The sequence below is a fragment of the Pholcus phalangioides genome, unplaced genomic scaffold, assembly GCF_987345545.1.
Source record: "Pholcus phalangioides strain wild (caught in Gottingen) unplaced genomic scaffold, Ppha-v1.0 ptg000018l_1, whole genome shotgun sequence".
Taxonomy (NCBI): Eukaryota; Metazoa; Arthropoda; class Arachnida; order Araneae; family Pholcidae; genus Pholcus; species Pholcus phalangioides.
In genome coordinates, this window is record NW_028301611.1 from 19,587,527 (window position 1) to 19,609,878 (window position 22,352).

Here is a 22,352-nt window from a genome sequence, read left to right on the forward strand (position 1 = left end):
GCAACAGGTTTGTTTATTTACACAATTGTTAGGTCGTCTGCTACTGGGATGCATTTGCTATTGATGTAGTAATGCATGAAAGAAATTAGGATAATTTTATTTGCGTCCAATTGCGTGAATAGACGCTCTTTCTCTGTTTGTAAATATATTTCTAGCGAACGGAAATGGCCGCGGCTCTCCTGAAGACTCTGCCGGCGTCGTTCCGGAAACTCGTGGTCAAGAAAATATCGCCGGTATTCAAAGAAGCCGTTTGTGTGGTTAACGAACCGTTGATGAAGCCCAAAAATGATCAAGTGCTCGTCAAAAACAGGTATATATATTTTTTGAAACTATTGAATGTTGAATATAATTCACCACATTCATAGTATGACTGGGAACAGCTTCGGTATAGGGGACAGGTTGGCGATTTTCGGCGACTTTTTTTTTCGGCGCCAAATATGTCCGACGACCCCATCAGAAGTCGCCAAGGCCGTTAGGCACATTACGAGCGCCGAAGGAACAGCTGTCGTATGGTCCGCCACTTGGCGATTATTTGGCGCCACACATGTCTGATGGCCCGACGAAAAGTCGCCAAGGCCGTCAGACACTACGGACGCCGAAAAAAAAAACAGCGTGCAAAACATATTAGAAACCACCAAGCATAAAAATATAAAAAAATATCAGTTAAAAAAAAAATTACACCTGGCCCATTTTTTTAATAATAAAAAGATCGGGGCATAAGGAATTCCGGACATAAATATTCTATGCATTAAAACTAAAACCCGGACCCTTTTTTTTAAATAAACGGATCCGGGCATGTTGAATAAATAAATAAATATTCTATGCATTAAAACTAAAACCCGGACCCTTTTTTTTAAATAAACGGGTCCGGGCATGAAAAATTCTGTAGGTTCATTTTAAATAATAAACCGATAAAACAGAAGGCATGGCAATGGATGAATAACTAATAAATACAACGAAATAATAAAATGGTATGATACAACCTGAGCAGTAGATAATCCAAATAACTAGAGCTACAGAAGGGAGGAATAATAATGAGAGAGAGAGAGAGAGAGACGCGCTGGAAATGGAACAACGGCTGCTTAGAATTTTTGAAAAAACGCGGTGAACAAAAGAAAAATCCTGTTTGTTGAAGCCAGCGCCATCTAGTATCACCCAACGAAACCGGAAAATTGTTAAAAAATACGGCAACCCAGAGAAGCATTATGACGGTCTTGGCGACTTATCGCGAGAAAAAAGTCGCCAAAGTCGTGGCGGACCATACTGCATCTGTTCCGCGCCGAAAAAAAAAAATCGCCAGCATAGAAAACAATATGAAAAATATCATGAAACACAAGAGAAATGGAAACATAAATAAGAGCTGAATTGAGTGAGCATAAAAATGCTAAAACCAACAAGCATAATTATAATAAAAAATAATAATTATAAATGAAAACCCTGACTCTTTTCGGGAATCCGGGTTCTTATAAATAAACAACGGTCCTGCATGTTGTATACATAAATATATTCTATGTATTATAAATTAAAACCCGGACTCTCTTTTCGGGAATCCGGGTTCTTATAAATAAACAACGGTCCTGCATGTTGTATAAATAAAAATATTCTATGTATTATAAATTAAAACCCGGACTTTCTTTTCGGGAATCCAGGTTCTTATAAATAAACAACGGTAAAATAAATAAATAAAATAACGATGCAGGGGCATCCTGCATGTAGAAAAGAATAAATATTGGAAAATATTAAAAGTACAACCTGAGGGAAAAGATATCCAAAAAAATTCCGGCAATTAATTAATCTGACACACACACACTACATCATATATACGGAAGGAAGAGAAAATATGAAGAACTATCCCAATGGTTTTTCAAAACGCCGCGGCTATAAGGTGACGTCATTTAAAAGAAAAAAAAGAGAAAGAATAGAATGGAAGAAAGAGAAAACCAGTTTGAAAATGGCAGTAAAACCCGTTTGAAAGACACCCTAGGAACACGGAAAAACAACCACCAGCGCCACTGCCTCACAGCACTCTTCGAACATTCTGGAACAACGACAACCCAGCAGAACAACAACAAACCAGAACGCGCCAACGATGGCAACTTATTGCCGGAAAAAAAGTCGCCAACTTGGCGTGTCCCCTATACCGAAGCTGTTCCCATCGTTCTTTGCCAAAGCAAAAATATTACCATTACATCACTAAAGAATATAAAACTGTTAAAACGAAAAAATTATGATAAGAAACAGACAACAGAAATATTAACAAACAAAACAACATTCTTAAGCCCAGATTACTCTGTAGAAGTTTTATAAAAGTTCTTTCATAAAACTTGACAAATGTAGCCAATGAGCTTACATTCGTGCAAATGCAATGGATAAGGGACCGTTCAAGTATTACGTCATCATCGATGGGTAGGGGGGGTTCTGATTTGCTGACTTTTGATGACAATGGGGGAGGGAGGGGGGGTTCGGATAATGCTTACGTCATCAACCATCCTTCATGAAAATATGAGTTAGGATTCAGAGGGGCAGAGCTGATGACGAAATTTTGCTGACATGGGGGAGGAGAGTAGGGGGTCAAAAAGGGCTAAAAATTTGCTTACGTAATACTTGAACAGCCCCTAAGCTTATTGGTTGAATTTATCAAACTTTAGGAAATAACTTTGAAAACTTGTTATTACTAGTGTCCTCACCTTTAGATGATAACCAGCAGTAAGAAAGGAAATGGCAACCTAGAAACCTGTAAAGAAATTATAATTATAGCAAACGGGAAAGAAACACCAACAGAAGAAAATGGCAGACCATTGCTGACCAGGAAGAAAAGTGCCAACAGGCTAGAAAGGAAATTGCAAAAAAAAATGCAAATGGGGGGGGGGGGGAATACTATAGCTGCTCCGGTAATTTATGACTTTAAAAAAATTTAAATATGTGAATCTATAAACATTAAAAACCTGTAAACTATGCATTTACTTCGAGACACAATCAAGCAGCACTGTAAATATCATCAGTTGGGACAATTGCATATTTACAGGAGAGGGGATTGCTAAGTTAAGGGTGAAATTATAATGTAAGAAGGTAGGCAAAGTTTGAATAGCCCTCAGGTTGCAAAAACTGAAATAGGCTTATAGTGGCTTTATTAAGGAATTTTTTCTGTGTAGGGGGACTTGAATTGACAAAGTAAGACTGAAGATATTGTAGATATCTTCAGAACATATGGCATAAACGTAGGAATATGTAAAGCAGCATGCAGTGAATTTTTTTTCAAGTAAGGAAGAATTGCAAGAAAGAAATGCTATATCTAATGGCACATTTGAATGAGTTAAGTGATTCAGTAGTTAATTAAATTTTATATCGTCAAGTTCTCTAAAAATTGTCCTAATGTAAGTAATTATATAGGGAATGATCATTGAATACTTAGGGCCACGCCCACTAGTGCATGCATGTAATACATACTTAAGCAGACAAATTGACTGTACTGTATCCTATTGACTTAATTTAAACAGCTAAATCACCTACCAACTTAATCCATACAAACAGACATCACAGATGAAAAAACAACTGATTACCTGTTGCACGATATTGTTGACCAATCGCCAGCACATGCCACATGTTTCCATGTAACTATCTAACGCAAGTCCATTCCCCAATAATGGGTTGCTTTCTCCTACTTCCCACTCTACCTCTACAAAATTTACCACACTCATACAAAAATAAACTAAATTAAAACAACTGTTCTGTTTTCATTTAATGATAAAATATTTCATTTGGCAAATAAATGAAAGATCAAATTCTGTCCATTTGGCACCTTGATGGTCAAATTGGCCATTTGATAGTTTTGAAATTCACGTTTTATGACTTGGAAATTTGGCTAATGTTCTCTATCATTTGGCTACAACATTTTCCATCTGATTAGCGAAATTGCTGCTATTAATAAAAAGTTGGGGGAACCCTGCATTTGATCCACTCTTATATGTGGCTGTGATGCCATGCATCAAAACTTTTTTACATGTTTTTACTCTACTTTGTCTTACCTCCTCAAGACTATTGTTCTAAGTTATAGTCTGAATTGCACAGATTGTTTAGTAGTAGATCGGAACTACAGTCACGATGATGCACAATCAGTTTTCTACTGGACTTCCGTCAGGTCAGGTATGCTTTTTGACTTGCCTTCGCAAGACAGCTTATAATATACTGAGTGACTTATTGAGCATGAAGATTTACATTCAATCATTGCTGCGACAGTATGGGTCAAACTGATATGCAATATTGGGAAAATGCAAGATAACTGTAAAATTTTTTGTTTCCGTTCAATAATATTTTTACATATTACAAAATGTTCATACATATAAATAATATTAAAGTTCTACACCTATAGGTTTGTCGGGATTAATGCTTCTGATGTTAATATAGCTGCTGGTCGATATTTGTCACAAGGACTGTCTGTTCCATTTGATTTAGGATTTGAGGTATTTTTTTTACGTTTTTACTCAATGAAATTTGAATAATTTGATTATTTTACTGATATGATGAATTTTTGTTTGTGTTAGAGAATACTGACGATATTTTCCGTATTGCATGGGAAATACCTCATGTCTACGACGCGGCCGGAGATGTAAACGAACTAGTTTCATAGCAGGACATATTATATATTACTAGGAAATTATGAACAGGACATTGCGAAAATAATAATAACCTTTTCAATTAGAGAATTACAATTTAATTTTATTCATTCATTGAAAATACTTCGACACCGTGAATTACACTAAACTCGATACAATTTACATTCAACATGGACACTCTCACTCCACCAAATTAAACACACAAAAGAAAGGTCACATAATAATTATATATAGTTTGAATCACTCACCGTCATCTCAGGGCAGGGTTTCCTGCGTCCCCTACATGAGGGATCTCAACCCAGGGTTAGGAGGAGAGAGAGAGAGTAAATTCCAGACTCTTCAAGCGCGACATGTTGGTCGTCCAACCTCCAGCAATACTCTCTGGCAAAAGCCTCGTGTATTCCAAAACCAAGTTGGTGAAGACCTCTGCTATTGGTCAAAGGCAATCGCCTGATTTCTGTTAGGGGTTTTCATTGGCCCAGAGGCACAATGTCTGTCTGTAGAGTTGTGATGGTGTTATGTAATACATACTTTTTCGGTGCTCAAGTGCGTCTTAGAAATACCTGGTGAGGGAAAGGAGAGCACACGTGTTGCATCCCATGTATGTATGAATATGTATAATGTGTGGTTTCTCTATGAGAAGGCGAGAGGGGGAGAAAGTGTGGGTAAGGTGCACTCGTGACATTTGTCTCAAAATTGAATAAAATGTGTGGTATGTTGTGGTTATGTTGGCTCATGTATTATAATTAGCTTGATATATTTGATCATTTTTAATTAATATGAGTAACAGCTTTGTGCTCATACATTCTTATCTCTGTTCATTGAACCACGTGGCCAAAAAAACGAGGGGGGGTTCACTTCTCACGCATTTTTTATCATGGTGTGTTGATGGGAAAATGAATAGCAGCAATTAGTGCTCCTCTAGTATAGGGGAATCAGAGCATTTCTTATAATTGAGGATAACAATGAAAGTCGTAAATAATTTAAATAATGATAACTAAGGCAGAAATGTGCCAGGTTCTCATTAAAGACAGTATAAGGAAAACTTGCACCAAATGATGAATCAATCCGTTACAGTGGAATGGAATATAGCATTGGAAAATTTGTCAGACTATTTTGCCGCACACCAGCTCTGGTCATGTATTACCATACATTAATTACAAACTAGTTGAGTTGGGTGGGAAATGAGAATACTCCACCCATCGGTGGTCGCCCCAGGTTTGGTAGGTAAAGAACTTGCTGTTGAGACGTTCTATGCCCGGATTTGAACCTGTGGACCTTGACGATAGATAACCTTATATATATTTATAGACTCTTTTATTAATTTATCAAATTTACAGGTTTATTTTATTTTGTTTGCTGTGGAGCTCTTGGGCAATGCACGAACAGCCCCAAGGGCTCCGCAGTACACTGATTGAGAACTGCTGCTCTAGACAAAGATTTCCGACTCAACTTGATCAGTAGTAAATCGTTATATGGTGGTATAACCAGAGTTGGTGGGTGGTAAAGTAGTAGTTTGCAGGAGAAGGCGATATCATTGAGATAACCAAAGTGACATGGGATCAGAGACAAAGAGTTGGTATGGTTTTTAGCAGTATTCGTCAGTTAAAATGAATTTGCCTATAGCCTTTCTGCAAGCTGCTTTTTTTTTTTTTTTAAATTTTCAACGATTAGCAAAGGTACTCAAGCATAAGATCTCATTGTAACTGACTTTTATTTGTATGCCATATACTATATTGCATTCTAATTTACCTCTTTTATTTCTCTCCATTCACAGGGTGTCGGAGAAGTAGTAGGATTTGGTGACAATGTCACAGAATTTAAACTTGGTCAGCCAGTCATGTACATAAGTATGAATGCATTTTCTGAATATGTGGTGAGTTATTCCAGATGACCATTATTTATATGAGCATCTTCTTTCAATAAAATTATGAATTATTGATAGAAAAATCAAGGGTTTGAAACTGAGGACAGGATCAAACCCATAAAAAAAAAATCTAGATATTCACGGTCGTGATCCATGATGTCTTTATTGGCTCATGCTGGAATCCTTAAGCCATCATTCAATGGCATTATAACATTCATTTATCGTTTTGGAATCTGCTTGACAACTGTTTTCCCCCCTTCCCTGCAGGAAAAAAAAAAGATGAAAAATTAGACCTTTTTTAGGGAATTTATGGGGGTTCATGCCTCCTCATCCATAATATTCTGTAATGCAAATAGGAAGTAGAACTGTCAGCCATTTTAATGGTATGGAAATGGGATATAAAAAAAACCCCAGAGAAGTGTCAGTTTTTTTTATTTCTTGTGTAAATAGGGATCACTTTTTCACTTTATTAGCAGGGCCCCTAGGGTAGGAACTTTGACAGGGTCTCCTGATCAGATTATTCATGGGCCCTGCTATCACAAACAAATTCATAGTCCACTATAAAACACACAAGAAAATAAGAATTGTATTGAGTCCTGTCAGCCCTACTCTTGTTTGGGCCATGCTTATCAGTAACAAAAAAGCCATCTAGGAAATACAGTGACCATTTTTCAATCAAAACGACATGATAGCTATGCAGGTTATAATATCTATAAACAGAGTAATTTTTCTCTTTTTCTTCTCAGTACCTTCCTCAAAATGATTTGATTCCTGTGAGAGAGGCCAAACCAGAATTCATACCACTTCTCGTAAGTGGTGCTACAGCAAGTCTGAGTTTAGATAAAGTATGTTTTAATATTTTATTCCTTTTCTCCCATTTATTACTGCAATAATAACCTATAATTATTAATAACTATAAATTACTATAATTAAAACAAATGATTTTTAATGAATGAAGCACATTTTCGTGTAAATTGGAACATGAAGCGGCATGTTTTTGTAATATTTATTGCACACAATAATCCAAGCATTAAGGACAGATCACTTTTTCACATATGCTGAGAAAACTTTATACACATACATATTATTTACATGTTTGCATTTTCATTATTATGCCCATATAGTTTTCTCATCATGTGCATAGTTGCATGTAGTATACAATTTAAAAAATTCTGTTCTTCATCTGCAAAGAATTTTTCTATGTTTTATGAGGGACTCTTAAAGTGCACATTACAATCGTTTGAAACGTCTACTTTGGGATTAATATTGACCAATTACTAGGAATTCAAGTCACAAGCAAAATATATTCAATTACACTCATGTCCATAAATTAAGGATAATGCCAGCTCCGGCAAATAAAGGTTCAGAAACAAAACAAACGTTACTTATTCATAAAGCCCATTGTGTATGTATGATACCATTCATAAAAACTACGATTTTTGCTCCCTGGAGCAATTGTAAAAAATATCTCCTTTACAAAAACTTTCTATTACATGGTTGGTATGATGGTTAATACATTGTATGTCTCCCATGCGATGAAATACAGTCCGTACAACGCCTAGGCATGCTGAGTATCAAATTATCGATCTGATTTTGGGGAAGATCACTCTACTCAGCAAGCAATGCTCTCTGGAGTTCCGGTACACATGTAGGAGGTGGCTGACGGGCTGCAACTCGTCGGCCAAGCATGTCCCACACATGCTCTATCTGATTCAAGTCAGGTGAGAATGCTGGCCATTCCATAGGGTTATATCCTCAGATTCAAGGCATTTGTTTACAATGTTTGCTCGGTGAGGACGGGTGTTGTCATCCATAAACACAAATTCTGCGCCCATGGCACCCCTACACAAACGTACATGTTATTCCAGAATGATGTCCCGATAAATTTGGGCTTTCATGGTTCCGGTTTGAACATGCAGATCTGTTCTGGAACCCAGTATAATTCTACCCCAAACGAGCAATGCTGCACCACCGTAACGGTGTCGTTCATTGATGTTGTCTTGGTGGTAACGGGTACCTGGCGTTCTCCATATGAAAGTTCGACGTGAATCAGACTGCAAGCTCAACCTGGACTCGTCGGAAAACATCCCACAAGCCCACTGTGACGATGTCCACATTGCATGTTCTCTACTCCAGGTTAACCGCTGCCGACAGTGAGTTGCCGTGAGCGGAACACATCTGACAGGCCTGCGAGCATATGGACCAATATCTCCCAAACGTCTGTACATGGTTTGCCTTGAAACTGTGGTACCCGTGGCTGCAGATAGCTGACGAGACAGGTCGGATGCTGTGCTCCGTTTGCTTCTTTTGGCAGTTACTGCCAAATACCAGTCTTCATTCGGCGTTGTAACTCGGGGGCGACCTGTACTGTAACATCTACTGACATTTCCGTTATCTTGGAATCGTTGCTAAAGCCTAGAGATGACACTTTGGGCAATTCCAAGTTCCTCAGATACTTCCATCTGAGTACGCCCACATTCCAGACGGCCGATAATTCTACCACGTAAAAAATCATCCACATGCGTCCTCGGTGTCATAACTATTCGCTTATGGCACTGAGCGCCTTACAGAACTCTTGTGAACAATTTCACTTCTTTGCCACCATTGCTTATATAGCTCCCTCTTACACTCTCGTTATTGTGACGTACTATCGGCATCATCTGGTGGCTTCCTGAAATTTGCATATCATTCTTGCAGATGTGTGTGATAATTCTACAGGTGAAATTTTTACTTTAGATTTCGATTTCCGTGTGATTCTGAATTATCCTTAATTTATGGACATGAGTGTAGAAAGCATTGGTTTGAAAACAAGTACTCTAAGCTTAAAGCGCATGAGAAAGCTTCTTCAATGCAGATAAACTACAGTCAACTAGTCAAAGTTGATAGAGATTGTCAGGCTTTATATAGTGTACTTTATTTGGCTAGTAAGCAAAAACTGCTTGTATTTTGCATAGTTACTTACAGCAGGGCCAGAACTAGAGGGGGAAACTGCCCTGGGTGGCAAAATTTGGGGGCAGCAGTTTTAAGTAGGAACAAAGAACACATAAAATTACCAAATTTTTAATTTGTGGGGGCGGTGGCTAAATCATGTTTGCCACAGGCGGCAAAAATCCTATTTACGACCCTGCTTACAGTATACTGTTTCATGCTAATTAATTGTTATACAAGTATACACTATTGTGGAATATGGAGTATAATAATATTTTTTCAATGTGCTATTTCATTCCAAAATACTAGTAACTTTTAAAAAGAAATTAAATTTCTGAGTCAAGGTAACCAGTGTAATCACATACATGATTTTTGTTTGCTAAACTTTGCTGAACATAAGCTACATAAACTTTAGAGATCATTGATAAATATCACAATGCATGGGTGCACAAACTCTGACCCATTCCAGAATTTTATCTGCCCTACAAATTTTGAAGTATTTAATCATTTCTCAAATTAATATCAGAGTAGGAAATGCTCATGGAATAAATTTAGGTAATATAAAATGTGTCTGTGCATAAATCTTTTGTGTAGGATCTTGGGAGGGAATTATACTAATCTTGGTATGGCATTTTCAATGTCTTGGTATAACATGATTCACTTCATATCTATATATATAAAATTGATTTTCTGTGTGTGTGTGTATGTTCTCTATACAAATCTACAATTTTAGATCGATCGTCGCCAAATTTTGCATATATACCAAATGAGACTTGACTCAAACGATAGGCTACTTTAAAATTTTGTCAGAGCAGGGCAAATGCCCCAAATGGGCAAAAAACTGTCCGGCAACAATGGTTTTTGGGCCTCAACAATCACTTTCGGAATGCTTACTTTGGTTACCATGGTTCCCTAGCAATGCGTTTAAGACGTGTATATGCCTATACAATTGTTTGTCATTTCTTCAATGCTGTATGTATATGTATAATAGTTTATGCCTTTATAATGGTTTGCCACTTTATTCAATCCTCCCAGTAATGAGAGCTTTTTGAATAGACACCATCATCAGCATCACTTTGAGAGTAAGGCAAAGGATGATCCCCCATAGAAATCAGTGTTAAAATTGCCGAATTTAATGTAGAAATGCGGAAATTTGGTGGGATTTTTTCTGTCATATCAATAATTTTAAAAATTGTATTAAATACTCCATTTTTGAAATATTGAGTTCGCTTAGAGATATACGAAGCCCAGAAAATTAAATATGAAGCAATTAGCCGGACCTACTTTCGAGTAGCATTTCCATGCAATAACATTGATTTCAACTTTTTATTTATATCTTCTCAAGCATGAAAATTAATGTCTCCGTATTGTCTTTTAATATTGAACTGCATAAATTCATATAGTTTAGGATGTTTTAAAATTAATTATGGGCCCGTAAAAAGTAGCTACATCGAAAAAATTCCACAGCTTTAATTAAGCATTTTTTGTAGCAGAAACAGGCAGAGATGGATAACTTGAAGTTCAAAAGGGGGGGGGGGGATCGAAATACCTAGCACCCTTTAAAAAAAGAAAAAAAATATATATATGTATATATATATTTTTTACGTTTCTTTAAATCTAGATTTGTTTCTTTCATGAGTCGCATAGGAAGTCACCATATTGGTGAACTTGGACACGATTTGCATGTCCCTCAAAGAAAGAGGGAGATATCACGTGATCCAGAAAAGCCTCATTGAAGAAAACCTGGGCAACGCCGGGTATTATAGCTCGTGGATTGTAAATGGGAAGCATGTAAGAGGTATCTATAGCCATTTACAGAGCATCTACAGCAGGGTTTAACCTAGATAAAAAAATTCCTTTAGCAAAAAAGTGAAAGTGGGGGGGGGGAAAGCTTTAACAAAATGCAGTGGAACTTCGGTTAACGAGCTTAATTTGTTCCGCCAATGTGTTTGTTATCCAAATTGCTCGTTATTCGAATCAAACTTCTTCATAAGAAATAATGAAAACTTGGATAATTTGTTCCACAATTATTCATTAACATGAAAATTACTAATAAAAACATCATTCATTCAATAATTCAACACTAATAATATAATAAATACTACAATAAAATAAATATAATAATGCTTATAAATAAATCTACATTATGGTAATGTTTGCAAATTAATTGACTCCAAACGACCAGAAAGAGGAAGACTATCGTTCAGGGTGACTTAAGGACTTACTTCTTCTGTATTCGTTTTGTGTGACTTTTAAAACAACCCTATCTACGACACTTGCTTTTGCCTTTTTTTGGCTATTTCAGAAATGAGAAATCGCACTACCATTGGACAGATTTATTGCTCACACTGCTACAGCTTTATTTGGGGTGGCTCTTTTCTACAAAGTTTTGCACAGAATTTCATGTTCAACACATCTCTTAATCTCATTTGAAGTGAGAGACTTCTCATTTCTCTCATCTTCTTCAGCCGAGGTCCCGATCATAAGTTATTGCTGTGGCACGCAATGGAGATTCATCAGTTCGCATGTGGATATGACCATGTTCTTCCACTATTTCTTGAATGAGGGGGGCTCATGAACCTCCAGTCCCATGTCTTCCCCAAGGACGCAATCTCTCTTATTCTTGCGCTAGCGAGAATCAAAGTTACTATCTTCACTGTAAGGTGAGAATATTACCCACAATTTCACAGCACGTGTGTGGACGAAAGCGAAAAACAATCAGCTCAGTTGGGACAACGGAAAAATAAATAAACAAAGTTCAAAATGTTTGCTTGTAATACAAAGCATCACTCATTAATCGAATCAAAATTTGTTCAAAATTTTTGCTTGTTAACCAAACCACTCGTTAAGCGAAGTTCCACTGTACTAAAATGCTAATGATTGATGGATGCCTACTCATTTCGTACCTCCTATACACATTTTTGTGAAAGTGGCTACTACTTCTTTCACATTCAAAGATTTTCTTTCACATTTTGTGAAAAAAATAATGGTAGCTTCAACCCTGATCTACAGTGACAAAGTCATGTCTCATCAAATGGTTTGGCTATCACTTTAGAAGTGATGCAAAGACCCAACAGACTGTCAAATCACAAAGCACAGAGTTCTCTCAAGGATGTTTTTTCTCATCCTAATCATACAATACAGCAGCAAATGCATCTATGTCAGTGATGACTACCATAAAAACAATCAAAACATTGAATAGTGTTATGATGTTGTGTGTTTCTGTTTGTGAAAGAGCTTGTCTCTAAAAAACCAATACCTTGAATCAAGAGCTTACCCTCATATAAATAAATAGTAACAAATAAATTATACTATAATGTCAATTAATGATATTTTTAAATGCTGTGTGACTAATACTATTGTTTCACTTTCAGGCTGGCCATATTATCCCAGGTGACAAAGTACTTGTGACAGCCGCAGCAGGTGGTACTGGCCATGTAGCTGTAAGTTTCTCTTGATTTTTATTTTTTTACAAACATATTGAAATGAAAATTTCATGTTTCACTGATAATTTTTTTTATGACAGTTTCACTTTAAACAACCTCTAAATCAGGGATTCTTAACCTTTAGTGTTCTACAGACCTTTTGTTTCAGTAAAAATAAGTCTATATAAATCCTCCCCACCTCCATACCAAAAAATAAATACTACAGACCCCTTTCAAAATAACATTCAGTATATAGCAAGGCAAAAATAGTGAGTTAGTTGTGTTGTCACCAGGCTAACTGATGTCACAAAATCTCTCCAGTAACATCAAAAGTATCAGTAGACCCCTGGCTAATAACCCCCTGCTATAAATAAATAGCACTTATAAAAAATTATTATCAAAGCTGATTGCAAATGTAATGCTTATGATTTGGTATCAGTTTTATAAGTTCATACACCTAAATTAAAACATTAACAAATACACTGAAGAGCCAAAAAACTGGTACACCTGCCTAATATCGTGTAGGGTCCCCGCGAGCCCGCAGAAGTGCCACAACACGACGTGGCATGGACTCGACTAATGTCCGAAGTAGTGCTGTAGGTAATTGACACCATGAATCCTGCAGGGCTGTCCATAAATCCATAGGAGTAAGAGGGGGTGGAGATCTCTTCTGAAAAGTCCATTGCAAGGCATCCCAGATATGTTCAATAATGTTCATGTCTGGGGATTTAGGTGGCCAGCGGAAATGTCTAAAGTCAGAAGGGTGTTCCTGAAGCCACTTTGTAGCAATTCTGGATGTATGGGGTGTCGCATTGTCCTGCTAAAATTGTCCAAGTCTGTCGGAATGCCAAATGGACATGAATGAGTGCGGGTGATCAGACAGAATGTTTACGTACCTGTCACCTGTCAGAGTCGCATCTAGACGTATCAGGGGTCCCATATCACGCCAACTGCACACGCCCCATACCATCACAGAGCCTCCACCAGCTTGAACAGCCACCTGTTGACGTGTAGGGTCCATGGATTCATGAGGTTGTCTCCATACCCGTACACGTCCATCAGCTCGAAGCAATTGGAACCGAGACTCGTCAGACCAGGCAACGTGTTTCCACTCCTCAACAGTCCAATGTCGGTGTTGGCGGGCCCAGGCGAGGCGTAAAGCTTTGTGTCGTGCAGTCATCAAGGGTACACTAGTGGGCCTTCGGCTCAAAAGCTCATATCGATGATGTTTCGTTGAATAGTTCGCATGCTGACACTTGTTGAGGGCCCCGCATTGAAATCTGCGGAAGGGTTGCACGTCTGTCACGTTTAATGATTCTTGTCAGTCGTCGTTGGTCCCGTTCTTGCATGATCTTTTTTCCGGCCAAAGCGATGTCGTAGATTTAATTTTTTACCGGATTCCAGATATTCACGGTACACTCGTGAAATGATCGTACGTGAAAATTCAAATTTCATCGCTACCGTGGAGATGCTATGTCCCATCTCTCGTGCGCCGACTATAACACCACGTTCAAACTCACTTAAATCTCGATAACCTGCCATTGTAGCAGCAGTAACTGATCTAACAACTATGCCAGACACTTGTTGTGTTATATAGGCGTTGCCGACCGCAGCGCCGTACTCTGATTGGTTCCATATCTCTTTATTTGCATACGCATGCCTGTACCAGTTTTTTTGGCTCTTCAGTTTACTTAGGCTAATAGAAATTTGTCTCGCCAGTGTTTTGAAGAAACTTTTGATTTCAACATTTCTTCCCCAGGTGCAATGGGCGAAACATGCTGGTTGCCATGTCATTGGATTATGCTCCTCATCAGAAAAAGTAACTTTCCTCAAGGTAAATATGCTTTTCACATTAACCAATTAACTGACAAATTTTTAGCAAGAAGACTTTATGCCTATTGTGTGGTCAACATCATGGTATAAAATGAATTCTGAAATATAGTTCTCGCCTATAAATATTGCCTGATATGCACACAGCCATCATTTGATGCCCAAATGGGAGTTGAACCTGTCAGAAAACATAATATATCGTTATTCCCAGGGCTGTAGCTATAATTTTAAAGGGGTGGGCAAATGTAATTTTGCCACTCCCTTCACTATTCAAGTTCATTATTTCGTGATAGTGCGTGTTTTTTCTCTTCTAAAATTTGCCACCATTCAAGATTGCTATTGAGGACGATTCCCCCTCCCATGTGTTATTACTCTGATTCTAATCATTTGCATGTCGCCTGGCTGCTCATTTTCTGCATATTTCATCTTTTTTGCACAACTCTTGGTAGTGCAATTTCAAATCATACAAATTCATTGTATCTGAGCTAGAATACTCTAGAATCACTCATGCATCTTTTTCTTTCTGTATTCGAGAACCAAGAAAAGATTAAGAAAAATATATCAAATTTTTGATCTAGTAATTGCTTAATATTCTGAGAAATCCAGATAACTATGATGGATAAATAGAAATACATATTGTGAAGGTTAGAATTTTTGTTTCACAATTTTCATTTAATGATTGATAGGTTTTTTTCTCTCTCTCTAAAGAATATAGGGTGTGATCGACCTATCAACTACAGGGAGGAAAATTTAAAGGATGTCCTACATAATGAATATCCTGTGAGTATGCTAACCAGTCTGTTTTTTGATGAATACATATTCAAATGACATAGGCAATTAGGCCATCGGCTGCTTCGTAGATTTATATAAATACATGAAGTATTCTGGCCACATTATACATATTATAAGTTGCAATGTTGTTGCTACACCAAACAAGCAATTAATCAGTGTATTACTTATAAACCTCATTGTTACTTATTTGCACTTGCAAAATCTCTTTGCCTTTATTGGCATCAGAATTTCAGTGATAATTTCATCACCAAAGGAAAAAATATTGTTCACGAAATTATGTTGTTTAACAGAGTTCCAGATAAATGAGAGTCATATAATTACCTGATCCTCATTTTGATTATAATTAAAAATACTACTCTATAATTTGACATTTTAGTGTGTGAAAAACTATATTTGACAGAGGTACAAACAATGTAAGTTTTATTACTACTTTACTGTAAATTCACTGTACTTAGTTTACTGTAATTTTTTTCATGAATTTGAATGAGTCAGTCTCAAATTGTGTTTACGGATCTATATAGAATGGTTTAGATGTCATATGGGAGACGATTGGTGGAAGCACATTTGACACATTGTTCAAGCATCTGGCAGTTAAAGGTCGTCTGGTAGTAGTAGGAGCTGTTTCCGGTTATAAACAGGACTCTTTTATTCCAGATTCATCTACTATGAACATGCCAATGAAAGTATGAATTATTTGAAATTTCCCAAAATCGTAATTTATTACATATTATTCTTTTACATATTCCTTTTTAAAAGCAAATTTTTATGAAATGCAGTATATATTTTTCTGATATGAATGAATAAATTTATATTTTTAGCTTCTTCTAAACTCATCCACAGTGACAGGTTTTCTTCTAACCCATTATAAGTTAGACATACCACACTACATTTCCCTTCTTGTCAAACTCATGTACGAAGAGAAGCTCAAACTGCAGATAGACACTGGTGCCATTACCATAGGTGAATCATTCACAGGATTAGAACATATACCATTAGCAGTAGAGGTAAGAAAATCACTAAGAGAGCTGAACGAAGTGTTAATTGTGCTAATTAAATTATGCACACAAAAATTGAAGGAAAGCATTTAATTTAAAGTCTTCATTTATTGAGGACGGGTAGATAATCAAGTGTTGAGAATTGCTCTTGATATTGCAGCACAGGAGTACTGTTGGCAGTATATCTATGCCATATATTAACCAGTATTATTTTTAAGGGCTGTGTTAAAGTTAAATTTTTTTTTGGGGCAAAATTTAAATGAAAGATTTTGATAAATCTATTCAGACATATATATAGGTACTTTGCTTTGTGTAAGATAAAATCGTGTAAAGTGAGTTGTATTTAACATAGGCAGGCAAATAAAAGGTATAGATGGACGGAGGAGTGATGATGTCTTGTATAAAAATATATTTAATTTATGTATGTGTACGGCAGGAATAAAAAGACTACAACATAAAAAATAATATAAAACTTTCTTCTCGACAACAACAATGGCAGCTATTTGTGTGCAAGTTTGAAAACCAACTAATTGCAAATTGTTGACAACCTTGACTCTGTGGGTGGTCATGAAAGGTTGGTCCTTTAGCTTAAAGTCTGTTGATTTTTGAAAGTTGTTGTTGCAGGCAACTTCAAAGGATCAACAGACTTCCAGCAACAAGGACCAACCTTTTTGATCTGGAGTCAGAAAGTTGAATTTAACATGCGTAGGTAAGTAAAAGCATTAATGAAGCAATCTAAGTTCTACTGAGAGACTAACAGCATTCTTTGCCTCTCTAAGAAAATCTTTGTAGAAAGCCAAAGTATTCTAAATATTGCTCGCAAATACGAAAATTGTAATCTCGTGATAATTTTCTTCAATCGCAATTCTGTAGCATTGCAGATGTGTTTAAAAAAAAAAATCAGTAATTTGTTTTGCTGTGAGCTGCTAGATGCGATAAACAACAAAAAGCTCTTGAATTTCATCATTTCTGTTAAGGGAAAAATTTATGAACAATATTAAAATTCTCTAGGTAGAATTTAGATTGTGCCCGAGTGGCATGGTGGTAAGATGTTCGTCTACCACCGTGAAGGTTGTTGTCAGGGTCCCGGGTTCGAACCCAAGGGAGGATATAGATAAGATATTTTCCCTAACGAACTCGAGGCGACCACCGATAGACAGCGCCTTCACTTCCAACCCATCTCACTAATGGCAGCAAATTGCAATATAGCGATATGGCCAGAGTTGGTGTTTGGTGAAGTAGGTAATACTATGCTATGTTATCCAAAAAATAATTTTGAAGAGCAATTTTACTCTTCAAAATTTTAAGGGTAGTTTTGTAAAAAGAGGACTATTTTTTTCAAATAAACAAAAATAACTCCATTTAAAAAAAAATACCTGAAAGTATTTTCACTCATCACTGAAATTTGCAGGAATAAAACTGAATTTTGATGTGGGAATCATGTATCTAGATGTGTATTGGGGCAAACATTGATACCATGGGGTAGAATAAAAAATATTTCCCTGAAAGAAGACTTGAATAACTGAACATCATACACGTGGACATTATAGTTTATGAAGAATAGTTAAGGACCATGCGATCAATACATGAGAGCAGCATTGAAGAAAAAAAATATAGCTAACTCAAGTTAAATTTAATTTTAGAAAATGGCTTATTTGTTGATTCTTCATCATGTGTAGTATGTCACATCACCTTTCTTTGCAATCAAACAATAATTTATAAATTATCCTTGGGATACACAAAAAAAGGAACTTTCTAGATATTAATGCTGAGATGACCTTCCAAATGAAAAGTTTGTTGTCTCCACCTGGCATTGAGCCCTGGTCCTCTTGCAATGTAGGCAAGTAGATTCACTAATATACCACAGAAGACAAAACTATTTCTTTCCTTATTAATAATACAGTCGAATCCTATTATAACAAACTCCAAGAGACCTTCGTTATAGCTAAATGATTTCTCCAGTTTCTTGGAGTTCATTATAATGGGATTCAACTGTATTATTAAAGAAAGGAAAGAAATAGTTTTGTCTTCTGTGGTATATTAGGAAAGAAATAGTTTTGTCTTCTGTGGTAGAAGTATGGTTTCTTGTCCGAAATGTGTTTCTAAAATGGTTTTAAACGCTGATTGACATTGGCACAAAGAATTTGATTGGCATTGATTGATTTTTGGCATTACTTCTTTTGTATTTTAAGGGTATTTGAATGTTGTGAAAATTATTTTGGCAGCCATTTTCCAATTTCCACAATTCTGAAGATGTTTGATGTGAGCAAAGTTTTATTTTCCTAGGGGCCAGAACCTTGGCGCAATCTAAATTTGTGAATTTGGAGGCAACCTTGTTTATAGAATGGGAGGATTGTGGTTAAATATTTGCTATGTCACAGGCAGCAAAGGCATGTATCTGTCTCTGGCCATGATGGGAATGAAATCTGATCTGTATATAAGTCAACCTCCCCTCCCCCACCAAATCAATGATTTTGGAACAAATTTTGAAGGGGAAAAAAAAGCTTACACATGAGTGTATACAGTATTTTTTTTAAATTGTTTATCCTGTTGCTTAAGATGGGATGTTACAGTAAATAAGTCTATAATATATGTTTTATAGGTCAGAATTGATATGTAAAAACACAGCATGTACTTTGCCACAAGAGGAATAAAATCAAGTGAAATATCAACATATTTCTCGATAAATTAAAAACCAAATGCTGAGATAAGACTTTGCAATTATTTTGAAACGCTATGGGTTTTGTTCTTAAAGAATAAAATTAAATGAAAAGGTCCAAGATGAAAGTTATCAGTCCTTCCAGAGAATATTTTTGATTATTAATCTCAATGTGTGTGTGCGTGTGAGAATATTCTCAAGTAAATTATAGATAGTATATATTATATTATACAATAGACTCTCACTAATCTGACACATATCAGACCTGAATGTGCCAGATTATTGAAATCGCTGGATTACTGGAAGTCAATTGAAAAAGCCTTTTAAATAATATAAACTTCTGTATGCAGACATAGTGACAAGTTTTCCTCTTCTATATATGCACGAAGAAGACTAGCCTAAAAAACACTGGATTACTAGATGGGCCAGATTATAGAGATTCTACTGTATTTTATCATAAATACTCTTGAGAATATTTTCTGGAAGGACTATTATAAATAACTAAAGAATATTCTCCTCAAAAATAATAAGAATATTCTCGAGAATTTTACATCTCTAATTTGATATGTTCTTTTAACCATATTTCCAATGATCTTTTGTCTGTCCATGCAAACATTTAACACATGGAATAAAATAAATGTTCCCATTGTTTGCCCATGGGATTGAGGTCTTTCGTGGGCCTCAATGAGAAATTCTTGCTAGGTATGAAAGGAACGTCAAACCCAAAATGAGATAGCGAAGATTTAGACAAATGAAATGTGTGAAATTAGATAGACAAAAATTTTTTGTCACACAGACTGATTGGGTATTAGGAAAGAAATAGTTTTGTCTTCTGTGGTATATTATTCAATGTCTACATTGCAAGAGGAGTATGGTTCGATTTCTGGTGGAGACTACAAACTTTTCTTTTGGAAGGTCATCTCATGAATCATGAGATTTTCACTATAATGGTATTCGTTTAAACAGGATTCAACTATTCACAGTAGCGTAATGTGTTATGTAGAAACATAGTAGCCTTCCTTACTCAACAGCAGAGAAATCCAAAGTTCATCTCAGCATTGATACCTAGAAAATCTTTCTTTGATGTGTTGTGTGATGAGAAAATAACATCCCTCTAAACCTCAGAAAATCTTTTTAGCTTTTTTTTGCCCAAATTCGATTCTAAATAACTTCCATAGCATTATAAACGAAAGCTTACAAAATCTTTTTCTTTTCCAGTATTTGTTTTCAGGAAAGAACAAAGGCAAAGTTATAGTGGCCCTTTGAGTAATACTATGATGCAGCTGAAAGCAATAATTTGCATTTGCTCAAAGGACATGAAAACACCAGTTTGTAAATAACTTTTTCATTAATATTGTAATAAAACTATCATTTTTCTTAATAACTTTATTATTTATAATCAGGTTGAAATTCTTGGGTTCCTAGAGAGTTCTTAGTTAAAAAATAACTTAAAAATTTACATGAAATATTTTTATGGATCTGGGTATTTCCTGAAATGATTTGAAAAAAAAACAACATAAAATCATCATGTATAAAAGTTTATTTTATTTCTCTTCACAAAAAAACTTATTAAAAAAATATGGCAGTCTCATTTATGACAAATTCTTAATTATCAATTGTATGTGTTTAAAGAATTCAAAATTATGAACACTTCATGGTTCACTCTATCTGTCATCACATGCATAGCATGTAGATATCTTTCTTTTTTTATTGTAATTTTTCTTATGCTATGAAAACATGTCTTTTCCTTTCAGAGCAAGCTCCAAGCGATCAAAACCTGCATTAAAAGTAACACAGAATTCAAAAATGAGTTTAATGTTTAATAGCAAATTTTTTCTGTTTTTACCTGGAATGAAATAAAATAATATACACTGAAATATGTCTGCTATGATGACAGCTCGCAATCATGGGGAAAAAATTATAGCCATATTAGCAAATGGGGTGAATCAAGAAGTTATACATACTTAGAATAAGATTACATTGTCAATAATATTTTATAATGTATATATATTGTTTCTAGTTTTTTAATTCAATTTTTAATTGGGTTGCTTTATTTTAGAAATATATTACATCTATATTTGTTATGAGCATCATTTTCTCATTCACCTTGTTGGACATTTTGCCTGTTGTGGCCTTGTATTTGTATCATACTTCGCTTTATAAGCTCATTTCAATTTTTTGCTCTATCAGTTAAAAAATTTGTAGTTCTTCACCTGCTTTATAATTGTTTTAAAGATAATTTTGTTCTGATATCGGCAAATGAACCGAATTCGACCCATGAAATTCACTTTTAGCTCACAACAGTTGATTCTTTAAAACGCTCTTACACAGAATTTTGTATTTTCAGAACAATTTTACCGAACAATTAAAATTCTCAATTATCTCATTGCTAAATTTCATGCCTCATGTTTTTGAGCACGGTTTACCTGCCAATCAGAAACAATGTTGGTTACTCTCCAACCATGGCAGTGAGATGATCTGTGGTCTGTCAATCATAGAAAGTAATAAAAGTCACATGCCCTGCATGTGTATATTGGGAAAGCTTAAGAATAGGAAAAGAAGGTAAAAAGTGTGATTCTTTGGTATCAATTCTTTGTAAGAATAATTTTTACAAGGAGTGTGCAATTCATCCATAAGCAGATACAGGCACCTCAAATGAGGAAGGCGAATCACAGAGGATGTGTAGTGGGGATGCAAATATCTACCTCCGCCTATGTATCAGTACACAGCTTTGTATCTGCCTATGAATCCTTCCTTGGTTCAATTCTTAAAGATAAAAAAGCAAAACTGGTGCTTTTGAGAATTTTGTTGATATAATGGAAGCTTTTTGATTTGCAAATCATTATAAACAAATATTTTTTTATATTTTTAACATTGACTCTTTCACAATCACTTGCAAATCACTGGTAATAGGTAAATTCTTGTTATATGCTGTAACTGGCATAACAGCCTTTAACTGTATGTGATAAAAAGTATCTAGATACAAGTGTTATACGTTAATGCCCTGAAATGTGATGACTACACGTGCAACTATTTTTTCTCATTATTTCACTGACATTAAAATCATGACCCTGGAAAATACAATTTAAAATTCTGAATCACTAGGCAGAATTTAAACTTGACAATGCTGAAATAAAATTGTGCTCGAGGTTAAACTTAAGATATTGTGTTATGCACACCACGAAAAACATTTATGTGAGGTGAAGCCACACAAATAGATTTATTTTGTATTTATAAGCATGT

The 22,352-nt window shown here is 35.7% G+C and overlaps 2 protein-coding genes across 2 annotated transcripts in view; one reads left to right on the forward strand and one right to left on the reverse strand.

The window, feature by feature from the left end:
* On the forward strand, window positions 1-20,648 carry LOC149071811 (prostaglandin reductase-3-like). Its single transcript, XM_089247884.1, has 10 exons — window positions 1-310; window positions 4,370-4,460; window positions 6,391-6,489; window positions 7,227-7,325; window positions 12,783-12,851; window positions 14,593-14,667; window positions 15,372-15,443; window positions 15,977-16,138; window positions 16,274-16,459; window positions 20,328-20,648. The coding sequence occupies exons 1-10, from the start codon at window positions 165-167 to the stop codon at window positions 20,373-20,375; spliced, it is 1,047 nt and encodes a 348-aa protein (XP_089104010.1). The 5' UTR covers window positions 1-164; the 3' UTR covers window positions 20,376-20,648.
* LOC149071812 (1-aminocyclopropane-1-carboxylate synthase-like protein 1) overlaps window positions 20,635-22,352 on the reverse strand; it is a 24,727-nt gene continuing 23,009 nt past the window's right edge. Inside the window, exon 14 of the mRNA XM_089247883.1 lies at window positions 20,635-20,886. Within this exon, the coding sequence (XP_089104009.1) occupies window positions 20,837-20,886 (50 nt within the window). The 3' untranslated portion in view covers window positions 20,635-20,836. The remainder of the gene's footprint in view (window positions 20,887-22,352) is intronic.

Coding starts and splice junctions, on each gene's coding strand:
- LOC149071811 (XM_089247884.1), top strand. CDS start 165: ATGGCCGCGGCTCTCCTGAAGACTCTGCCGGCGTCGTTCCGGAAACTC. Junction 311..4,369: donor CAAGTGCTCGTCAAAAACAG/GTATATATATTT, acceptor CTACACCTATAG/GTTTGTCGGGATTAATGCTT. Junction 4,461..6,390: donor CATTTGATTTAGGATTTGAG/GTATTTTTTTTA, acceptor CTCCATTCACAG/GGTGTCGGAGAAGTAGTAGG.